This window comes from Aedes albopictus, chromosome 2 (genome assembly GCF_035046485.1).
Source record: "Aedes albopictus strain Foshan chromosome 2, AalbF5, whole genome shotgun sequence".
Classification (NCBI taxonomy): Eukaryota; Metazoa; Arthropoda; class Insecta; order Diptera; family Culicidae; genus Aedes; species Aedes albopictus.
This window is the reverse complement of record NC_085137.1, coordinates 169,788,224-169,806,233: the sequence shown is the minus strand read 5'-3', so window position 1 is coordinate 169,806,233 and position 18,010 is coordinate 169,788,224. Positions and strand designations below refer to the sequence as shown.

General features: G+C 40.1%; 2 protein-coding genes across 3 annotated transcripts in view; one reads left to right on the top strand and one right to left on the bottom strand.

Moving 5' to 3' along the window:
- Positions 1 to 18,010, top strand: part of LOC109407262 (netrin receptor unc-5) — a 468,026-nt gene that overhangs the window by 146,956 nt on the left and 303,060 nt on the right. The window lies entirely within an intron of this gene.
- LOC134287790 (uncharacterized) lies at positions 988 to 5,226 on the bottom strand. The gene is made up of 2 exons (XM_062850700.1): positions 4,179 to 5,226; positions 988 to 3,612 (listed from the first exon to the last, which is right to left on the bottom strand). Exons 1-2 carry the CDS (start codon positions 5,092 to 5,094, stop codon positions 3,476 to 3,478), a joined length of 1,053 nt encoding a protein of 350 aa, XP_062706684.1. The 5' UTR covers positions 5,095 to 5,226; the 3' UTR covers positions 988 to 3,475.

Sequence of the window (18,010 nt, the reverse complement as noted above, 5' to 3'; positions counted from 1 at the left end):
TGAAAAATGTTTAGGTTTCTACGATCGTGCATTGCAATAGAAAATTTTATTTTGGATATCAGTTTGTTATAATTACATTCAATTGTTAAACTGTAATTACTGTGAATATTTATTCCGAGAATTTCAAGATTGTCGACCTCTTTTACCATATGGGGCCCTGAGTTGCAATTGTTAAATCGCAAGAATTTTGATTTAACAACATTCAACCTTATTTTAGCATAGATGCTAAAGTAGTTGACTAACTCCAAGACCTTATCAAACTCGTGATTGTTGCGGATCAAGACATTGATGTCATCCGCGTATGCAACTACCTTTACGAAGTAGTTGCTTATCAGACAACCACCAACAGCATCATAAAGCATGCGAACTAGTGGTTCAATGTATAAGCAAAAAAGCGCCATACTTAATGGGCATCCTTGTCGCACTGAAGTTTGAATCGGAAATGAGTTTGTGAAAAATCCATTAAATATAACTTTCGATGTTGCATTTTTGTATAATTTTTTTAGACAATTAATAAAAATTCCAGGAAAATTAAACTTTTCCAGAACAAGCCACAGAAAATCGTGATCGACTCGATCAAATGCTTTTTCTAGGTCCAAACTCAATAGCATTCCTTTGAAATGCCTTGTCTGTTTGGCCTTCAGCATGATGTTTCTTAAGATGCGTACATTTTTTGTGCAAGATTGCTCAGCAATACAGGCAGATTGACCTGGTCCTATCAGTTTACTCAACAAAGGGTGCAGTCTTGTCCACAAAATTTTGGTGAACAATTTATAGTCCGTATTCAACATGCTGATGGGGCGTCGGTTATTCAAATCATGGCTGTCGCCTTTCTTAGGGATTAAAGCTATGATTCCGGCTGAGAAAAGTGCGGGTGGGTATTCACCTTGTGTTAGGTATTGATTGAAAAGTTTTAGCATATCATGTTTAACTACCGTGGGTACACAGTCATGGATCACCAAGTGGTATTTTTGAGCTTCAAAATTCAATTAAAAATAAAAGAAATCAAAAACTACGACTTTGAAAGCACCGTTGGCTATGTTTTGATTCGAACTTTCCATTCCCGATCCATTTGAAGTATAATCGCAAGTCATTTCCGCGTAAAAAAGGAATATTTCACTGTTTACAAAATGCCTTATTATGGATCAGTTCCACAAAGTCCCACACATTATGGATCAATTTTTGCCATATTATGGATCAGTGCAAAATTACTCAAAATTCCAACTTTAATAATAAATTTGCGTTTGTAAGGCTAAACTTCGCAGTGCATTGATTATTTTACTGATGGAGTACCCAATTTTACTACAGGAATAAAGAGAAAACATTAAAAAGTCCCGAATCCATTTACTTCGATAGAGGTGCGCCACTAGGTTTCAGTGATGCTCTCCATTTTAAATGTTATTTTTACAACTCTGTGTTTCAAGACACCTGGTTTTCAAGATAACATGTTTTTTAATGATACTTTTGATACTTTAAGGTAAGAATATTGTATCAAGAGCGTTGAGTGGAGCAAAAATCTATATTTGTTTAAAGTGATCCATAATAGCGTCAAACGATCAGTTTTTGGGTCACATTATGGATCGCTGTTGAAAGTCACATTATTTTAGTATTTGAATCCCAGAATAAAACAAAACTTCTTTTAATAGATACATATATATCTTATCCAACGTGTACGAGCGATTTTTATATCAAAATTGATGGATTTCGACACTTTTAGAGCTTACCGCTGCAAGAGTAGCTTCTTATGGAATTCGGCTGTTTACTGGCAGATGTGAGAGGACAACACTATCGTTGAATTAAAATACATTTTATTTTTAGATGGAACTCTTGTAAATGACTTTTTATCCCAGAAAACAAATAGGATCATGATACAAAAATGAATTTCGTGCCGAAATATATGTTTTGAGCAAGATATTCGACTTTAAACATCAAAGTGATCCGTAACTGTGTGTGATCCATAACTGTGTAGGGACGGTATATCATAGCATTTTCGATAAAAAGCATATGATAATCCATCCGGACCCGGTGAAGAATTTTTGGACGCATTTCGTACAACGTCGTCAAGTTCTGACATTTCAATTGGTTTACTTAAAGTTTCTTTATCTTCGTCAGTTAAAAATAATCTTACTGAACTCAATGCACTATCATGATCGACCAAATCACTGTTTTGCTTTTTGAATGTGTTAGTATAATAATCGAAAATGCCGGCCATCAAAACTCTGGCCTCGGAAGTTAGTTGTCCGTTGATTCGCAAGACGGCTGCGGACGATGGAGTTGATTTTTTCAATCTGGATGCGATTTGAAATAAACTTAATTTTTCATCTTGTAGAACATTGTCGTTGTGGAACGTTCCTTTGTAAAATTCTAATTTCTTCTGCTCGATTTGCATCAGCTTTGATTTGACGATTTTCATTTCATTATCAACAGGATTGTTATTTGCTTGTTCTATAAACAGTTCATCTAAACATCTGTAGTAAAAACTTTTTTCTCTATTAATTTCTTGGTTACGGTGAAACGATTCACTCTTAAAAAACTTTTTAACGTTAAACTTGAAATCGTTATTCCACCAGAAATTTAGATTGTTATACGAATTGCGGTTTTTCAGATTAGTGTACATGTTTGCAAATCTCTCCATGATATCGTCATGGTTCAAAAAAAAAACGGGTTCAATTTCCAATATCCACGGCCAGTAAAAATCACCTCCTGGTTCTTAGTAACATCAAGTTTAAGAATAACGCTGTGATGATCAGAAAAAGACAACGGAATCGTTTTGATTTCCCGTACCGAATGAATCATACGCTCTGATGCGTAGAACCGATCTAATCGAGACTTGGATGCACCTCTTACAAAAGTGTAGTTTGCATGCTTTTTCAAAATTACTTTTTCCACATCTTTTAAATCGAGAGATTCTACTAACGATCTAAGGCCACCACAAAAATTTTTCACCGATCCCAACATGTCATCTCCATTCAACACACAGTTAAAATCTCCCACCAACACATTTTCTACGCCATGGACAAGATGAATGAGTACATCTTCACGAAATAACTTCTCTCTTTCCTTTCTAAAACCGCTACCCGAATGTGCATAGATGTTAATGAAATTCACCGAATCGACCGTTAATGACGTGATTCGACCATTGATATTCAGTATAACGTTTGAGTACTTCAAGTTATTACGCAAAAGGACTCCAGTTCCTTTTTTGTCTTCGCTGATGTTGACTATGGCCGTATGACTACCTATAAACGCAAAATTTTCGAAAGCGAGCTCTTGAATGAAGATTATATCAAGATCGTGATTCCATATGAAATCTTTTAAAAGTGACTTTTTGACCTGAGAGTTAATCCCATTTAGGTTGATTGTACCAACATTACGAATAAACGGCATGGATTGTTCACATTTTGATTGGTGAGTTCCGGATAAACACGCTGCACTCACCTATACTGCTCTACAGATTTATCTTCAGAGACAAGCACTATGCTTGATCTCCGCTCTCCTTACCTTTCGCTTTTTCTCTGCGCTTACCCGTACTCCGAGACCTTGATCTACCAGACAATTGTGACAGCAGTTGTTCCATTCGTTCTACAGTTTGTTTTTTGCTCCGAGAGCGTGCTCTTCTTGGCAGTGTTTGGACGAAAAAGTGATCAGTGAACCACTCGGCAGTTTTTCTTCCCTTCTGTTGGTTCTGTTTCAATTACCAAGCGGTGTATGTTCTCTCGTCGAGTCGCATGGTTCACGAAGGAACACAAAGAGGATACTCCGATATAAACAAGCTGCGGCGATGAGCGGGCATCGCTAAGTGTAACACTTACCGATGATCGCTCATCGTTGGCTTGGGGCAACTGTGAATAATCGTTATTTTCATAAGTATTTAATGCGTTTTCGCTTTAAAAACGTGAAATACTATTTAATTTAACTGTATTCATGACGTTGCAGGTTGTGTAGTCACAATAAAAAAAGAATTATGGCAATAAAATATTCTTACCGAATGCATCGCTTTCATTAGCGTCATCGAGCATCTTCTCTCTTGATTGCGCTCTCGTATCGAACCGGGCAAGAGAATGAACAGCATTTCGGGGAGCGTTCCCGAGCATGTTGGTTCATGAAATGTTACATTCGCGAATGTATCACTTGCTGAGCATGGACTATTCAGTGGTTCGCGATAAAAATCCACACACTGCTTCTTGGTGATACCTTGCTGGATGATCCACTGTAGCCTTCCGATGCCTCGACAGTATCCCTATTTTGCTCAAGAGCGATATCGGCAGCATCCATGCTCTCGCTCTCCTGGTGTGTTGATACAGATGAACTCGTTGTCTTCGTTTTCGAAATTGTTCCTCCTGATGTTCCAGGTTGGTTCACGGGATGTTCGCTTGCTTTCGAAGCAGTTCCATTGTTTCTCGATTGCAATGGCGTCATCTTCAATTGAGATGCGCCATCATTGGATTTTGACCGATTGTTCGCAAGGGCGCCGGCTACTATTCCGCTGTATGATCCTGCCGTTGCAGAAACCTTCATACTCTTCGCTTTGGGGCAATCGGCCTTCATATGCCCTTCTTGCTTGCAGAAAAAGCATCTGTTCTTCAACCCCTCATAGTACAGACGCGCCTTGAAGTGACCGATGTACAGGTTGGCAGGGACCTCCTTGGCTATTTCCATGTGGACACCGCGAATTCCACTGAACACCGCGTAACCGTAGTCAGAAGGGTAGCGCTCACGAACGTGTTGTCGTATCGTCCCGAATTGGCCAAGAGCCGCGGCGATGTCCCGGTCGTCCACCTCCGGAGGGAGGTTGAAAATCCTCACGTACCTGAATAGCTGACTGGCAACTTCGAGTTTTACAAACGTTGATTCTCCGTCTCCATACTCAAAACGGTACTGCTCCTCAATTCCCGATACAAAACAATTAAAGTCCGGCTCGTCCAGAAACTTGATGTAAAAACAGCGGTCGTTTTCATCCTTGTAGATCGTGTGTACCTCTGGTGCGGGAATTTTCAGCACATTTGCCGTGAACCGGATCACATCCAGATGAGCAGGTGCCCGGAGTCCACTCGCGAAAACTACCTTGAGCGTATTCTTTCGTACTTTGTCCATTTTGTAATATCTATTCAGAGAATAGATTCCGTTTGAGAAAATAAAAAGGTGCACTAGACGTGCGGCAAAAAAGTCTCAGTACAGTCGATAAAACACGTGTTATCGCATCGACGTCCGAGTGAACACTCCCCCCTTCAATATCGAGATGTAGAGAGTCGACTGTATACGGTGTTCCACCGTTCGGGATGACATTGGGCCAAGAGGGAACATTGGGTCATTGATCCTACCATTTCAACATAAGTTAGGGAACACTACGATGGATTTCAAGTATCTCTTAATTATGTATTCTGGTAGTTTAGTACACAATATGAATTCCTGGCGTGTTCAAAACAATGGCACAATTCCAGATTACAATTTGATGCTGTACAAACGTTTTTTGAACTATTTCAAAGCAGCCTTTATTTAAACAAAAGCTGAGCACAAGAGGTACAATCCTTAATTCAGCTCCTAAACATATAATTATGGTGATTTTATCCAACCTCTAGCTGATTTGGAGCTCATTGAAAGGCTGATTTAAGGCTTAATATGCGCTTAATCAGTAATCAATAAATATTATTTATTTTGATTAAAAATTAGAAAAAAAAACTCTTTTGTAAGCTTCGAATGAGTGCAATCAGTTTCGTAGAAATTTTAGAACTTCTTAGATAAAGAGAATCACGAGAATTTGAAAAGCTTTCGGAAGAATTCCTCTAAAAATTCTCCAAAGGCTTCCTCCAGAAGAAATCGCAGTCAGAGATAATTCTGGGAGGGAGGAAACAGTGAATAAATCTCTGATGAAATCAAGAGATGAATCCATGAAGAAATCTCCTATAGAGAACTAGGGAAAATTTCTTAAAGCATCCTGGGAGGAATCCATTTAAGAACCCTGGGTGAAAACAATAAGAGAATCCGGAAGAATTCTCTGAATGAATGCCAGGATGATTACCTGGGGGAATTCCGAGAAACCCCTTTTGGGAATGCCAGAACGAATCGCTGGAAGAATCCCTGAAGAATTCCTGGAGGTATCCCAAAAGAATGCCGGAACGAGAGCTATTCCAGAATTAATATTGCGTGGAAGCCCTGGAGGACTTTTAGGAAGAAATACGATACGAATCCTGGTAGAAACCCGAAGATAAATCCTTCGACGGGTGGATTCGCTGAATATTTTTTCAAGGAGCAATCCCTGCAGTAGCCTAAGAAAACCGTAACATAAATTACTACTTACTCATCGATGCCATCTATAGTATGATAATTTCTTGAAACCATCATGTATGAATAGTAGTATGGGACACGCTTGTATGGAAAAAATGAATCCTCGCTCCAGTCGACTTTTTTGATTTCATTTAGGTCCCATATGAACTGTAAAAAATTTCAGCGCAATCGGTGTAACTATAATTTAGCGCAAACGGTTCATAGTTTGCATACCCGAGCAGAGGAGAATATCAATTCATAACAGAAAAATCATATAGTCTGTTTTTATATCATAATTTGTTATTATTAACTGATCAAAGTATTACTTTTTTATAACATGTTTTGTTGGGCAATCTTATTTTGTTATGATCAAGTTTTTGAAATTCATCCACTAAATAACATTTACTTTGCTGTACATCAAGTCTTGTTATTATTCTGCTATTGGAAATATACAAATATGTGTTGAACTATAACACAACAATAACAAGTTTTCAAATTGACTGCAAAAATGATTGTTATCAAGTTGTTATTAAACCTAACAAAACATGTTATTAAATTGGTCTTCCAGGAACATTTTTTTGTTATGATTTTTGTTATTTTGCCGCTTATGACAGACAAGTTTATAACATAATAAGATATGTTAATAACATAAAAATTAGTGATTCTATTATACAGTTATTATGCCAAAATAACACTTTTTATTATGCTGTTGATATTCTCTTCGGCTCGGGTAGGATTTACTATGGCAAAAGTTACGCTTCGAACCAAAAAATCCCAGAGGTCGCCCTTTGTCTCCTTAATTCAAATCGATCAACGTTTCTTGTAGAAAAATCATTTATGAAACTTTCCTTCGAAGAACGCAAAACGATTGGATGCTTGTGGAAAAAGTTATTGATTTATTACCGATTAGTGATCCAACGAACGGCTTTTTGTTTTGTTTTATTAGCAGCACTGCTGCTGCCGTTGTTGCATGGGGTGGTGAGAGGCATCACCACCCCCAGAAACAGCAGCAGCCAAGGCAGCAGCTACAGTGCTGCTAATAAAACAAAACAAAAAGCCGTTCGTTGGATCACTAATCGGTAATAAATCAATAACTTTTTCCACAAGCATCCAATCGTTTTGCGTTCTTCAAAGGAAAGTTTCATAAATGATTTTTCTACAAGAAACGTTGATCTATTTGAATTAAGGAGACAAGGGACGACCACTGGGATTTTTTATCTGAAAGTGTAACTTTCGCATAGTAAATCGTTTGAAAACTTTGAACCGCTTGCGCTAAATTATAGTTTCACCGATTGCGCTGAAATTTTGCACAGTTCATATGTGACCTAAATGGAATCAAAAAAGTCGACTGGAACGAGAATTTTATGTTTGTCCCATACTAATGAATAGGCCTTGGTGGTAACACTGTTGACTACGAAACGGTGGTGAATCCACTGCCCATTCCCTCGCAACCAAGCCATACTGCCATATTCGTTTCAACACTACTGTCCTATGATGTTGTTAGGACATTAGGATAAGATCTTTGTACCGACTTTTCGAAACCTCTAAGCAGAATACCCTCTTCGAATGAGTGTAATCAGTTTCGTGCCTTTCATTTCCGCCCTATCTTGCTTATCCTTTGACAGATGCTTTAGTCGAAATACGCGTATCTGTCAAAGGATAAGCAAAATAGGGCGGAATCAAAAGGTACGAAACTGATTACACTCATTCGAGAAAAAAAAATATTAGGATAAGTTTAAGGGGATCTTGAGAAGGCTTTCAGAGTGCTTCGAATGGGTTTTAAAGCCTGTATCCGCAATAATCGGGACACAAAAATACGGCAGCAACTCTGTACTGAGTCAATAAAAATTGTCCAAAAAATTACTGAGACCTCTTTGATGTATGTTTATTATTTGTGCAAAATTTCATTAGAATCGATGCATTACTTTTGACTGTGGATGAGAAACAAACAGACGATGTTTTTAGGATTTTGTACAATCATCACCAATTTTCATTCGCATACTAGATGGTTCTTTTCCGCTGCAATTCAAAGTTCTGTGAGGATAATTATGAAACTTCGTGAGCAGTTATGATACTTATAGAGACACTTTCTTGCAAAATTTCATCAACTTTTATCAATTGGATTAAAAGTTACTGGTGTTGATAGGAGATAGTGTTAGTGAAAATGTTTCATGTTTTTTATTTGCGATGTTTGCCCATTCATAACTTTTGAATATGTCTGTCAATTTTCATGAAATTTTCACAGAAGGTAGTTGATTATGTGTATATTATGCCTGCAAAACTTGATGATTATTGGTGTAGTACTTTCAACAATACAATCGAAACAATAAGGGGTGCTCACTAATTGTTGTCTGAAGGGCTAAAATCACGGTCAGCCCCAATATATGTTTCGACTATAAAATTGTTGATAGTGCATCGATTTTTTTGAAATTTTGCCTATGTAAGTAAAGTAGATTGAGAGGTTTGTGTTCAAATTCCAGTCATTTTCTTAATCAAATTCAAAAGTTACAGCGCTGACAAGCTAAACCAGGGGCTGTACAAAATTCAATTGCTCGCGTTCTACTGTTTCATTGCTACAACAAAAGGTACTTCTCCGAATCACATGAAATTTTGCAGGTGAAATGAACACATCTTAAGATATTATCAGGCAAAATTTGAGCAATTTTAATGCATCTATTGCAGAGGTACAGCCATAATTATGTGTCCCGATTATTGCGGATACAGGCTTTATGGGGTTTTCAGAGGTTTCAGAGGATTCAAACTTTTTTTTGACGTAAACTACGTCTATGGGGAAGGTACGGTACTGTACCACGGTACCGGGTGCAAAATGAAAATCTAAAATTTTGCGACCGTCACGAAATTGCAACAGATTTCAAACGCTAATAACTCAAAAAGTAATCGATGGATTTTCCGGATTATAGCTCGAATCGATGGGACAACTGCACAACAATTTTCTACAATACACTAAAGTTACTATTTTCAATTCTAAACTATTTAAAATTTGGAAATAGTGAACCCATGTTTTAATTTTATCCAGCCAATCACGTGCGAGCACAAGTTTGAGGAAGAAACGGGCAGTATAAAAGATTACTGCTTCTTCTCATCTTCCATCAGTCCTCTTCGACTACTCCATGGGAACGCATCGGCAGAGCGCTGCCGGTCTGAGTTAGTATTCTTCCGAGCGTCGATCGTGGTGGAGCGGGAGAGAGCATTTTCGCTCTCCCATTCTGCTTCACACTGCCGAGCGCGTTGGACGTGCCGTCGGCAACTAAGCAGCACCGGCGGTGGTGGCTCAATCGCGTGTTCCCAGTGCGGTAGCGGATGCGCCCGGCAGCAACGGAATGGAAATTTCAACATCGGATCCAACACCTTCGCCGGAGGCAAATATCCCTCCTGAAAGTGGATTAGGGTCTGGGACCATTTCGGCAGGAGCACCTATTTTGGGCACTTGCTGCTATAACTCAGTCAATTTTGAACCGATTGACTTTATTTTTGAAGCATGATCAGATACGCACAGTATCTATCCATGTGCAAAAATTCGAGTCAATCGGTTTGAAATTGACTGAGTTATAGCAGCAAGTGCCCAAAATAGGTGCTCCTGCCCAAATGGTCCCAGACCCTATATTTTGGTATAGCGAAATCAAATTTAAACAGCCCTTGTGAGGGCTAAAATTTTAAATTTCTGCATAAGAGTTCATTCAGAATTATCCTAGAAAGCAAACACGTAAGTGCCGACATATTAAAACCAACTACAGCGAAAGCGCTGCCGTGCGCGGTAGACGCACCAACAGCAACCGAGTAGCAGCGGCGATGGTGGCTCATGCACATTTCCACAGTGCGGTAGCGGATAGGCATGACACAGCAACTGGGAATTTTCATCGGAAAGAATTTAACCGCTTGATGTCGAATCAGTTCTAAATTCAATGTACTGTGTATAAACTTATGCGCGCATCAAATAGAAATTTGCCCAACTTAGAAAAATTTGCTGGTTTATTGGAAAATGAAAATTGTTAACCAGCGTTGCCAAATTTCCATAAGAATTTTCGAATTTTAAATCTTCAAATATTATAATATTGGTTAATCCTAAGTCTACTGTTCAGGAAAAGGCTAATAATTATCATTTTAAATTATTTTGAATATTCTGCAAAAACAAATGATTACAGATAAATTTGTATGGCATCATTGATTTCGACTCCCCTCATATCTAACCAATCACGTTCAAGAGGGGAAACCATACCTTTGTGTAGCATAAAAGCAAACTGCTTCTTCTCATCTTCGTTCATTATTCTTTGACCCATCGATGTAGAAGCATCGCCGGGCGGAAAGCCGAGCTCAGTTTGCTTTGGTCGCCGAGTCGAACGGTTGTCCCGCACACCGGACAGTACCTAGGCCCGGTTTCATCGACGGTGGCTCATTTGAAATCTCCCAGTGCGGCTGCGGATGGGTACGGCAGCACGCGGAAAAATTTTCATCATCGGATCCAGCACCATCAGCGAAGGAAGAAATCAACAGTAAACAGATTTGGTTTTGCGAAATCAAATTTAAACAGCCCTTGTGAGGGCTACAATTTTAAATTTCTGCATAAGAGTTCATTAAGAATTATCCTAGAAAGTGAAAACAAGTAAGTGCTGACATATTAAAACCAACTTCAGCGAAACCGCTGCGGAGCGCGGTAGACGCACCGCCGGCGATGGTGGCTCATTCGCATTTCCCCAGTGCGGTAGCGAATAGGCATGACACAGCAACTTGGAATTTTCATCGGAGAGATTTTAACCGCTTGACCCATCGACGCAGAAGCATAGCCGGGAAGCGGAGTTCAGTTTGCTAACGCCGGGTCATCGGCGGTGGCTCATTCGAAATCTCCCAGTGCGGTTGCGAATGGGTACAGCAGCACGCGGAAAAATTTTCATCATCGGATGCAGCATCATCATCGAAGGAAGAAATCCCTCCTTACTGTTGAACAGATTTGGTTTTGCTAAATCAAATTTAAACAGCCCTTCTCAGGGCTACAATTCTGAATTTTCTGCTAGAGTTAAAACCGAATTCTCGCGGCAAACGCACCGCCAGAAACGTAGCAGTAACGGGGTAGCCCATTCGCATTCTCTCATAGCGAGCGGTTGGTCATGTCAACTGGGAAGAATCTTCTTCTTCGGAGCTAACCCGGGCGGCAAAAGTTTAAAATTAAATGGGAATTAATTAGAAAACTGAGTGAAATTTCTTCTACAATTTGCTGGTTTGCCTAAAAATGAAAATTGTTAACCAGTGTTGACAAATTTGAATAAGATCTCAGCAATTACAAAATTACAAAATATTCAATATCTGCAATTATCAGTAATTTTTGCCGAAAATTCTTAAAATGTGTATTACATACAATTATTTACTAAATATTATAATATTCGGTAATATTAAGCCTACCCGTCTGGAAAAGGCTAATAATTAATATTGAAGAACAATTTAGGTTAGGAATGCATTTTTCCCAAAATTTCAATAATTTGCTAATGGAAATCAGAAATGAGTTACGTTTAAGAATGTAATCGCTCATAAAACAACAAAGTGGAGGAAGAATAGAAATCACCGAATGAAGACAACCATGGTATACACCTACCGAGCTGTCCACCAAAAGTTCTACAAACTTAAAGTAGCTTCCGATCTAGCCAAACCACAAACCTCGAAGTTGGTCTAAACAAATTGTATGATTTGTTCGACAAAACAGCAAACAGAAGTCCGTTATCAATCATAATAAACTGTTTTACGTAGTTTACGTCATTCGGTTGTGTCTTGCACACACCCCTCTGATTTTTTGTTTCGGTGGGTTTCAGAGAAGTTTAAGAGAAGTTACTGAAGGTCTCAAGAGGGTAATTCTCGCTAAAAACCAGGTTTTTCCTTATAAATTGTTCGAATATGGCTGATACGAATGAGAATCGCTTTGGTTTGGTTCAAAGTGATGGATCACTCGCTTGCCAAGCAAAACTAGTGATGCACAGTGCATGCAAGAAGGACAAACATTGTGCTTAAATTAAGTTGGATTATACCTCAAAGGGGAAACCAAGTGCGCGAGGACAGCTTTTACATCTGGGTGTTTAAAATGGGGCCACAGAAAGTTTTTAAGAGGTTTCAGGGGCGTTTAACCCTTTCTGGACGGTTGGGACATTTGCACCTCGCTGACGCATTCTACAGCGGCGAGGTTGGTGAAAAAAGTCGTCCCGAAGGGGTTATATGGAGATGCGTACTCCAGGTGCATTTAGGAAAGTTTCAAGTTGTTTCATGGGGAGTATTTAAAGGGAATTCCAAGGCGTCTCGAAGGATGGCAAATGATTTCACGGGATCGCATAAACGTTTCAAGGGGATCCATGGTCCTCTGAAACCTCTGAAGTCCTCTGAAAAGTACTTGAAACCCAGGCTTCCAGGGGGTTTTAAGGCTGTATCAGGGGCGGCTTTGGGGGGTTTCAGGAACGTCACAGGAGCTGTCTGAGGGTTTCAGGAGTCCTTAAAGGTTTTGTGGAAGAAGGGGGTTTCTCGGGGAAGTTCTCGGTTGTTTCGCAGGGTTTCAGAGGCATTAAGTAAATATGAGGAGATATCAGGGGGCTTTCGAGGCCATTTCAGTAAGTTTCACAGAATGTTCAGCGGATTTCAGAGGTTTAACTAAAAAGCTCATTCTGCGAATGGAGTGACGTGAAAAAAGTCGTAAAGTCGTTCACTTAGAATCCGGAATCTTATCACATTTTCTAGTGGCGCTCTCAATGAACATAATCATCATTCTTTTGCAGCACTCTGATCATACACTAATCCTCTTTAAATGGTGAAAATTTCATCGATTTTCTTGCAACGAGTGAAAAGTTATTTCAGATTGAAGACAAGAGGAGGAAAAAAATCTTGCACAAACACGTTGAAAATTTAGCGTGGTCAGGTACGACAGTCGCGAAAAATGTTAATATCGTCAGAACCATTATGTGTTATGTGCACAGATGTTGTTAACCATGGCATAAGGAAGTGTCCTCGGAAGAAAAAAGCTTGGGTTCATTGATAAATCTGCTTTGAATTTGAAGATTTGGCAAGAAGTTCGAACTCTGGGCATGTTTTTTTTCGCAACAAGATGATGAGAACCAATTCATACAAGGATGACAGCCTCAAGAATCGCGTGCTGCTTTTCAAAAACGCACACAAAGGATATGTAGAGGTTTTACCTATTTTGATGAGCTGCCATGACAGCCGGAGATGTTCAGTGGTATCGTCACAGATGGGTAGTGTTTATCAAAGAAAAAAACACTCAAATTTCGCGTTTTCTCAATTCACTGAATTGCCCCTCATTTCGCAATAAAAAAAAGTTTGGCAATTTTTCTTCGGAATCTTAGTCAGACTAGTCAAGGCACTCAGGACACTGCATAGATGACCTGATTGTTGAACAAACGTGCGGAAGGGGTTGTTGCTAAAATTTGCCACCGTTGTGCAGATTTTTAGAGAGGTCAACACTGAAAAAGTGAGAAAATGTGTGAAAAATAAAAATAAATAATTTCAATGATATTTTTCCATGAAAGTACAAAAAATAACCTTTGTTTTGAGGGATTCACCTTTAATGTTTGTTATTCCATCCCTAAGATATACGTGATCTTATCATTCCGGATTCTAAATGAACATAGCTTTATATCGACTCGTATGAAGTGACTCGCCGTGTAAATCGAATGGAGAGTCACCTCATTCTAGCCGAGATTTCTCATCTCGATATGCGAGTCAACCTGCGTCACGTCACTCCGTTCGTGGAATGAGCACAAGAAGGTTTCTGAACGTTTTTGGAGGGAGGGTGGGTTTCTAAGGATTCAAACGGTTTCTATGGCGATACAGGGGCATTTTATGGGGCTTCGGAGAGTTACGGGTGCGTTACAGGGGGTCCGAGGAGGTCTCAGATTTTTTTCGGAGCCATTTCAATACATTTCACAGCATTTACAGAGGTTTTCAGAGGCCTTACATATGGAAACTTTGATTTTTTTAACATGTTTTAAGTCTGAACTGCTCTTATGTACATATATAAACTGTTTGAAAAAGCCGTATCAATTTTTCCAACTCCACAGTAAACTAAAAACACTTTTTATGCAGGTTATTTTTTTGCATATTTTAAGCATGTACCTTTTTATGCCGAAGAGCTATTCAGAACCAATATTGTGCAAAAGAAAATGTAATAATGACGGTAACTATGGCTAGGTCGGCCAGGAGCGTTCATAGAGGAGAACAAAGGAAGGTTGCATTTCAGGGGATAACAGGATGTCTCATGGAAGATTTAGAGAGACCCTGGAAGTTTCAGGGGGCTCTAAAGGGTCTTTGGGGCGTTTCAAGGGGTCTCGAGGTGTTCCATGGGGCATCAGGGGAGTTTTAAAGGCGCTCGTTTTGAGGATCTCAGGGCGCATCATGGGGTATTGGGAGCGTTTCAGGGGGTATCATGGGGCTCCTGGAGGTCTCAGGCTGCTTCAGGAAGTATCAGGAGAGTTCCAGAGGGTCTCAGGGGCGTTTCAGATGGTTTCAACGGGGTATCTTGAGATTTCAGAATGGCGTTTCAGTGGAATGTTGGAAAAACCAGGAGACCTCAGGGGCGTTTCAGGGGGTCTCATGGAGTTTCAGGGGTTTCTGGGGTGTTTCTGAGAGTTGGTGAGTTTCAGGGGACTTAAGAGAGTTTCAGAATGGCTCCTGGGCATCCAAGGCTGCTCCAGGGGTATCAGGAGAGTATCTTGAGAGTATCTTCAGATCTCATCGAGGCGTTTCAGTGGAATGTAGAGTTTCAGGGAACCTGAGGAAGTTTCAGATATGCTCCAAGGGGTCTCAGGGGCACTTCAAAGAATCTCAGGAGGGTTCCAGGGGGTCTCAAAGGCGTTCCAAGCGTTCTCAATGGAGCTTTTTGGGGCCTCAAAGGGTTTCAAGGATTATTTCTGGATTAGAACAGCTTCCATAAGAAACATTGCAAGAAATTATAAGGCAACATAGAGAACTGGAAGTCACGTGCGACCCGCGGGCCCCACTTTGGTGACCAAGGCTTTAAATGGACTCAGTTTATAACCTGCAAGGATTATTGCAGTAGCAAGCCAGGTTTCATGGCTCCGAAGGGTTAAGAAAAGGGAGTTCTTGAGAGTGTTCAAGGTGATACTATGCGGAGTTTCAGAGGATTTTCAGGGAGTTTCAGAGTAATTTTCGAAGGTATCAAAGAGCTTCAAGGGTGTACAGGAGAGCCAGGAGAGTTCCAGCAGAACCCCATGAGCACATAAGGGGATTAAGGCGGGTCTCAAGCCGTTTCAATAAATTTTAAATAATTAAGAGGGATAGAGTAGAAATTTCGGGGACTCAGTAGAGTTTAAGGAAATTCCACAGGGGTCTAAGGGGTGTTTTATGAGGGGTTCCAAAATGAATAAGATTTCAGTAGATTTTAGTGGATTTCAAGTAGCGTTCAAAAGTGGTGCCTACATTTGTTTTTAAAGTCGTTTCTAGGAGTTTCAAGTGGTTTCTGCAGTTTTAAGAGCATCCAGGGCCTTCAGAGGGCTTCATTAGCCTACTTAGGGGACGTCCCTGGGTCTCAGGGGGTTATGAGGGATTTTGAAGCATTCAAATTAATTTCAAGAGGCTTCAGGGGACTTCAGCAGTGTTTAGGCCCGTGGTCACCAAAGTGCGGCCCGCGGGCCGCATATGATGTCCAGTTCTCTATGTTGTCGTAGAATTCCTTGCAATGTTTGTTATGGAAACTGTTCTACTCCCAAAATAATCAAGAATAACGTGTTGAGTGATTCATAAATCGATCCAGGTGTTGCTGTACGAACAGTTGAAAAAATGGGCCTGAGGATCACTGGTTTAGGCGAAATCTACGGAGGTTTCAGGAAAGTTTTCTTAAGGTTGAAGGATTCATCATTGCCATAATCGTCATCATTGAAAATTTGAAAGCAGTTTTCTCGTTTAAAGCTTAAATTTCCGAAGTGAAAATGTATTCACTGTGTTGTGGGTGCAGAATGGAATACAGTGAATACTTTTTCAATGCAAACATTCATGTTTTGATCGAGAAAACTGCTTTTGAATATTCAATTATGACGACTATATCAATGACGAATCCTTCAACCTTAAGGGCTTCTAGGTATTTCAGAGTTTCAGAGATTTCATGAGGCTTCAGGAGGGCTTCAGCAGGGTAGAAGTTATCAGTAGAAGTTATCGGATCCCAGGAGGGTTTTGGGAGGGGCTTCATAGAGTTTTGAGAGGAATGAGCTTTCAATTGCCATTAAAATGTTGTTCGAAGGGCTTCAAACGAATACAATAAAAGTAAATTTATTTATTTTATATGCTCAGTTCAACATCTTTACATAGATAAAACTGCGTCCACAATACTGCAAGACCCTCGACAACCCCGACTAGACACTCATAAATCTGAATTTTTGACCCTCCCTTTTGAACTAGTACTGCTTGTTTCGAGTATTTCCTTCACAACTTAATTTCACAAGATCTTTGTTCTTGCTACTAAATTTGTTCACATTGATAACTAAGTTTCAAATTACAGTCTGCAACAAACAGAATAAAAGTTTGAGTATAGATGGTCAATACGCGGATAAAGATTTACTGTTTGTTCCAAATTGAAGTCGTCCTTTGAATTCAGATGTCGAAATAATAGAAAGTAAAAGTGATTGTGCTAAAACGCATATCATCAGATAAATTTGATCATATTTATTTTCGTTCAAAATAAAAACCAAATCCATTTCGCTTTCTCATTGCTCAAAATTACATTTCAGCAAAACGCTCATTAGGATAATCGCTCACTGAGGAGCTTTATTTTGCATCATTGTAGCAGTCCGCATCGCCCCATACGAGCATCCATTTCTGCCCCCTCGGAGGCGCTTAATCATTTAATCCACTTTCAAGCTTCGCTTCCCAAATGGTTGTACGTGTATGAAACCGTGCCACATTGTACATTGCTTCCTTGTTACACGGATCCCCTATCAACGAAAAAAAAAATACGCCAACTAACCACCCACGATCCCAGCAGCAGCAGCAGCAGCCGCCAGTCAACCAACAACGGACCACCGAGCCTCCCACCGAAAGCTATTGGTATGGACTTGCACGAAGCCCCCACATCTAGGACACACAGAGGAGCGATCTCCTCAAGCTCAATAAATCACTCGGCGGGAAATTAAACAAAACCTTTGGTCGGCTCCGGTTGGGGAAAATGATGCACACCGATGTAATCTCACACGAGCTTAAGGAAAATCTTTTCTCGCTCGTCTCTTTTGATTCCGGCCTCATCTCTTCCTCGGTGGCCGGGTGGTTGTATGAGCGAGCGAGCAGCAGTCAGTGCATGTTTGGATGGACTGCTTTGCATAATGTAGAGGATACACTGCCTAGGGGTATGCGTATATAAACTACATACTATGTTGTTCTTAGTGAAACTTACTTGATACTTGCTAGGCTACTACTCGTAGCTACTTATTTACTTTCAGTCCTGATCAGTGATCACCCATGGTGGTGCAGAAGGCTGAATTGAAAGATCTCCATCCTGGCGATTGTCCGCCTTCGCCTTGAACCGGGCGTCAGATCAAATTTCTGTCGACTAGCTTTATTTCGTTGTTGAGGCTGCGCCGCCATGAGCCTCTGAGTTTGACTCTGCTGCGATGTCTCGTTGGGATCCAATCTAAAGCGTGCTTGCAGATTTCATTCCCGCCCCTGCGTAGAGTGGGGCCGACCCATCCCCACTTTCGCTCCCGAATTTCTGTCGCTATCGGCTTTTGATGAC

Excerpts from the sequence above, each read along its gene's own strand:
- LOC134287790 (XM_062850700.1), bottom strand. The coding sequence starts at position 5,094 with ATGGACAAAGTACGAAAGAATACGCTCAAGGTAGTTTTCGCGAGTGGA. Across the intron at positions 3,613-4,178 it reads CAAGGTATCACCAAGAAGCA|CACGCTCTCGGAGCAAAAAA; the intron begins GTGTGTGGATTT and ends TGCCAAGAAGAG.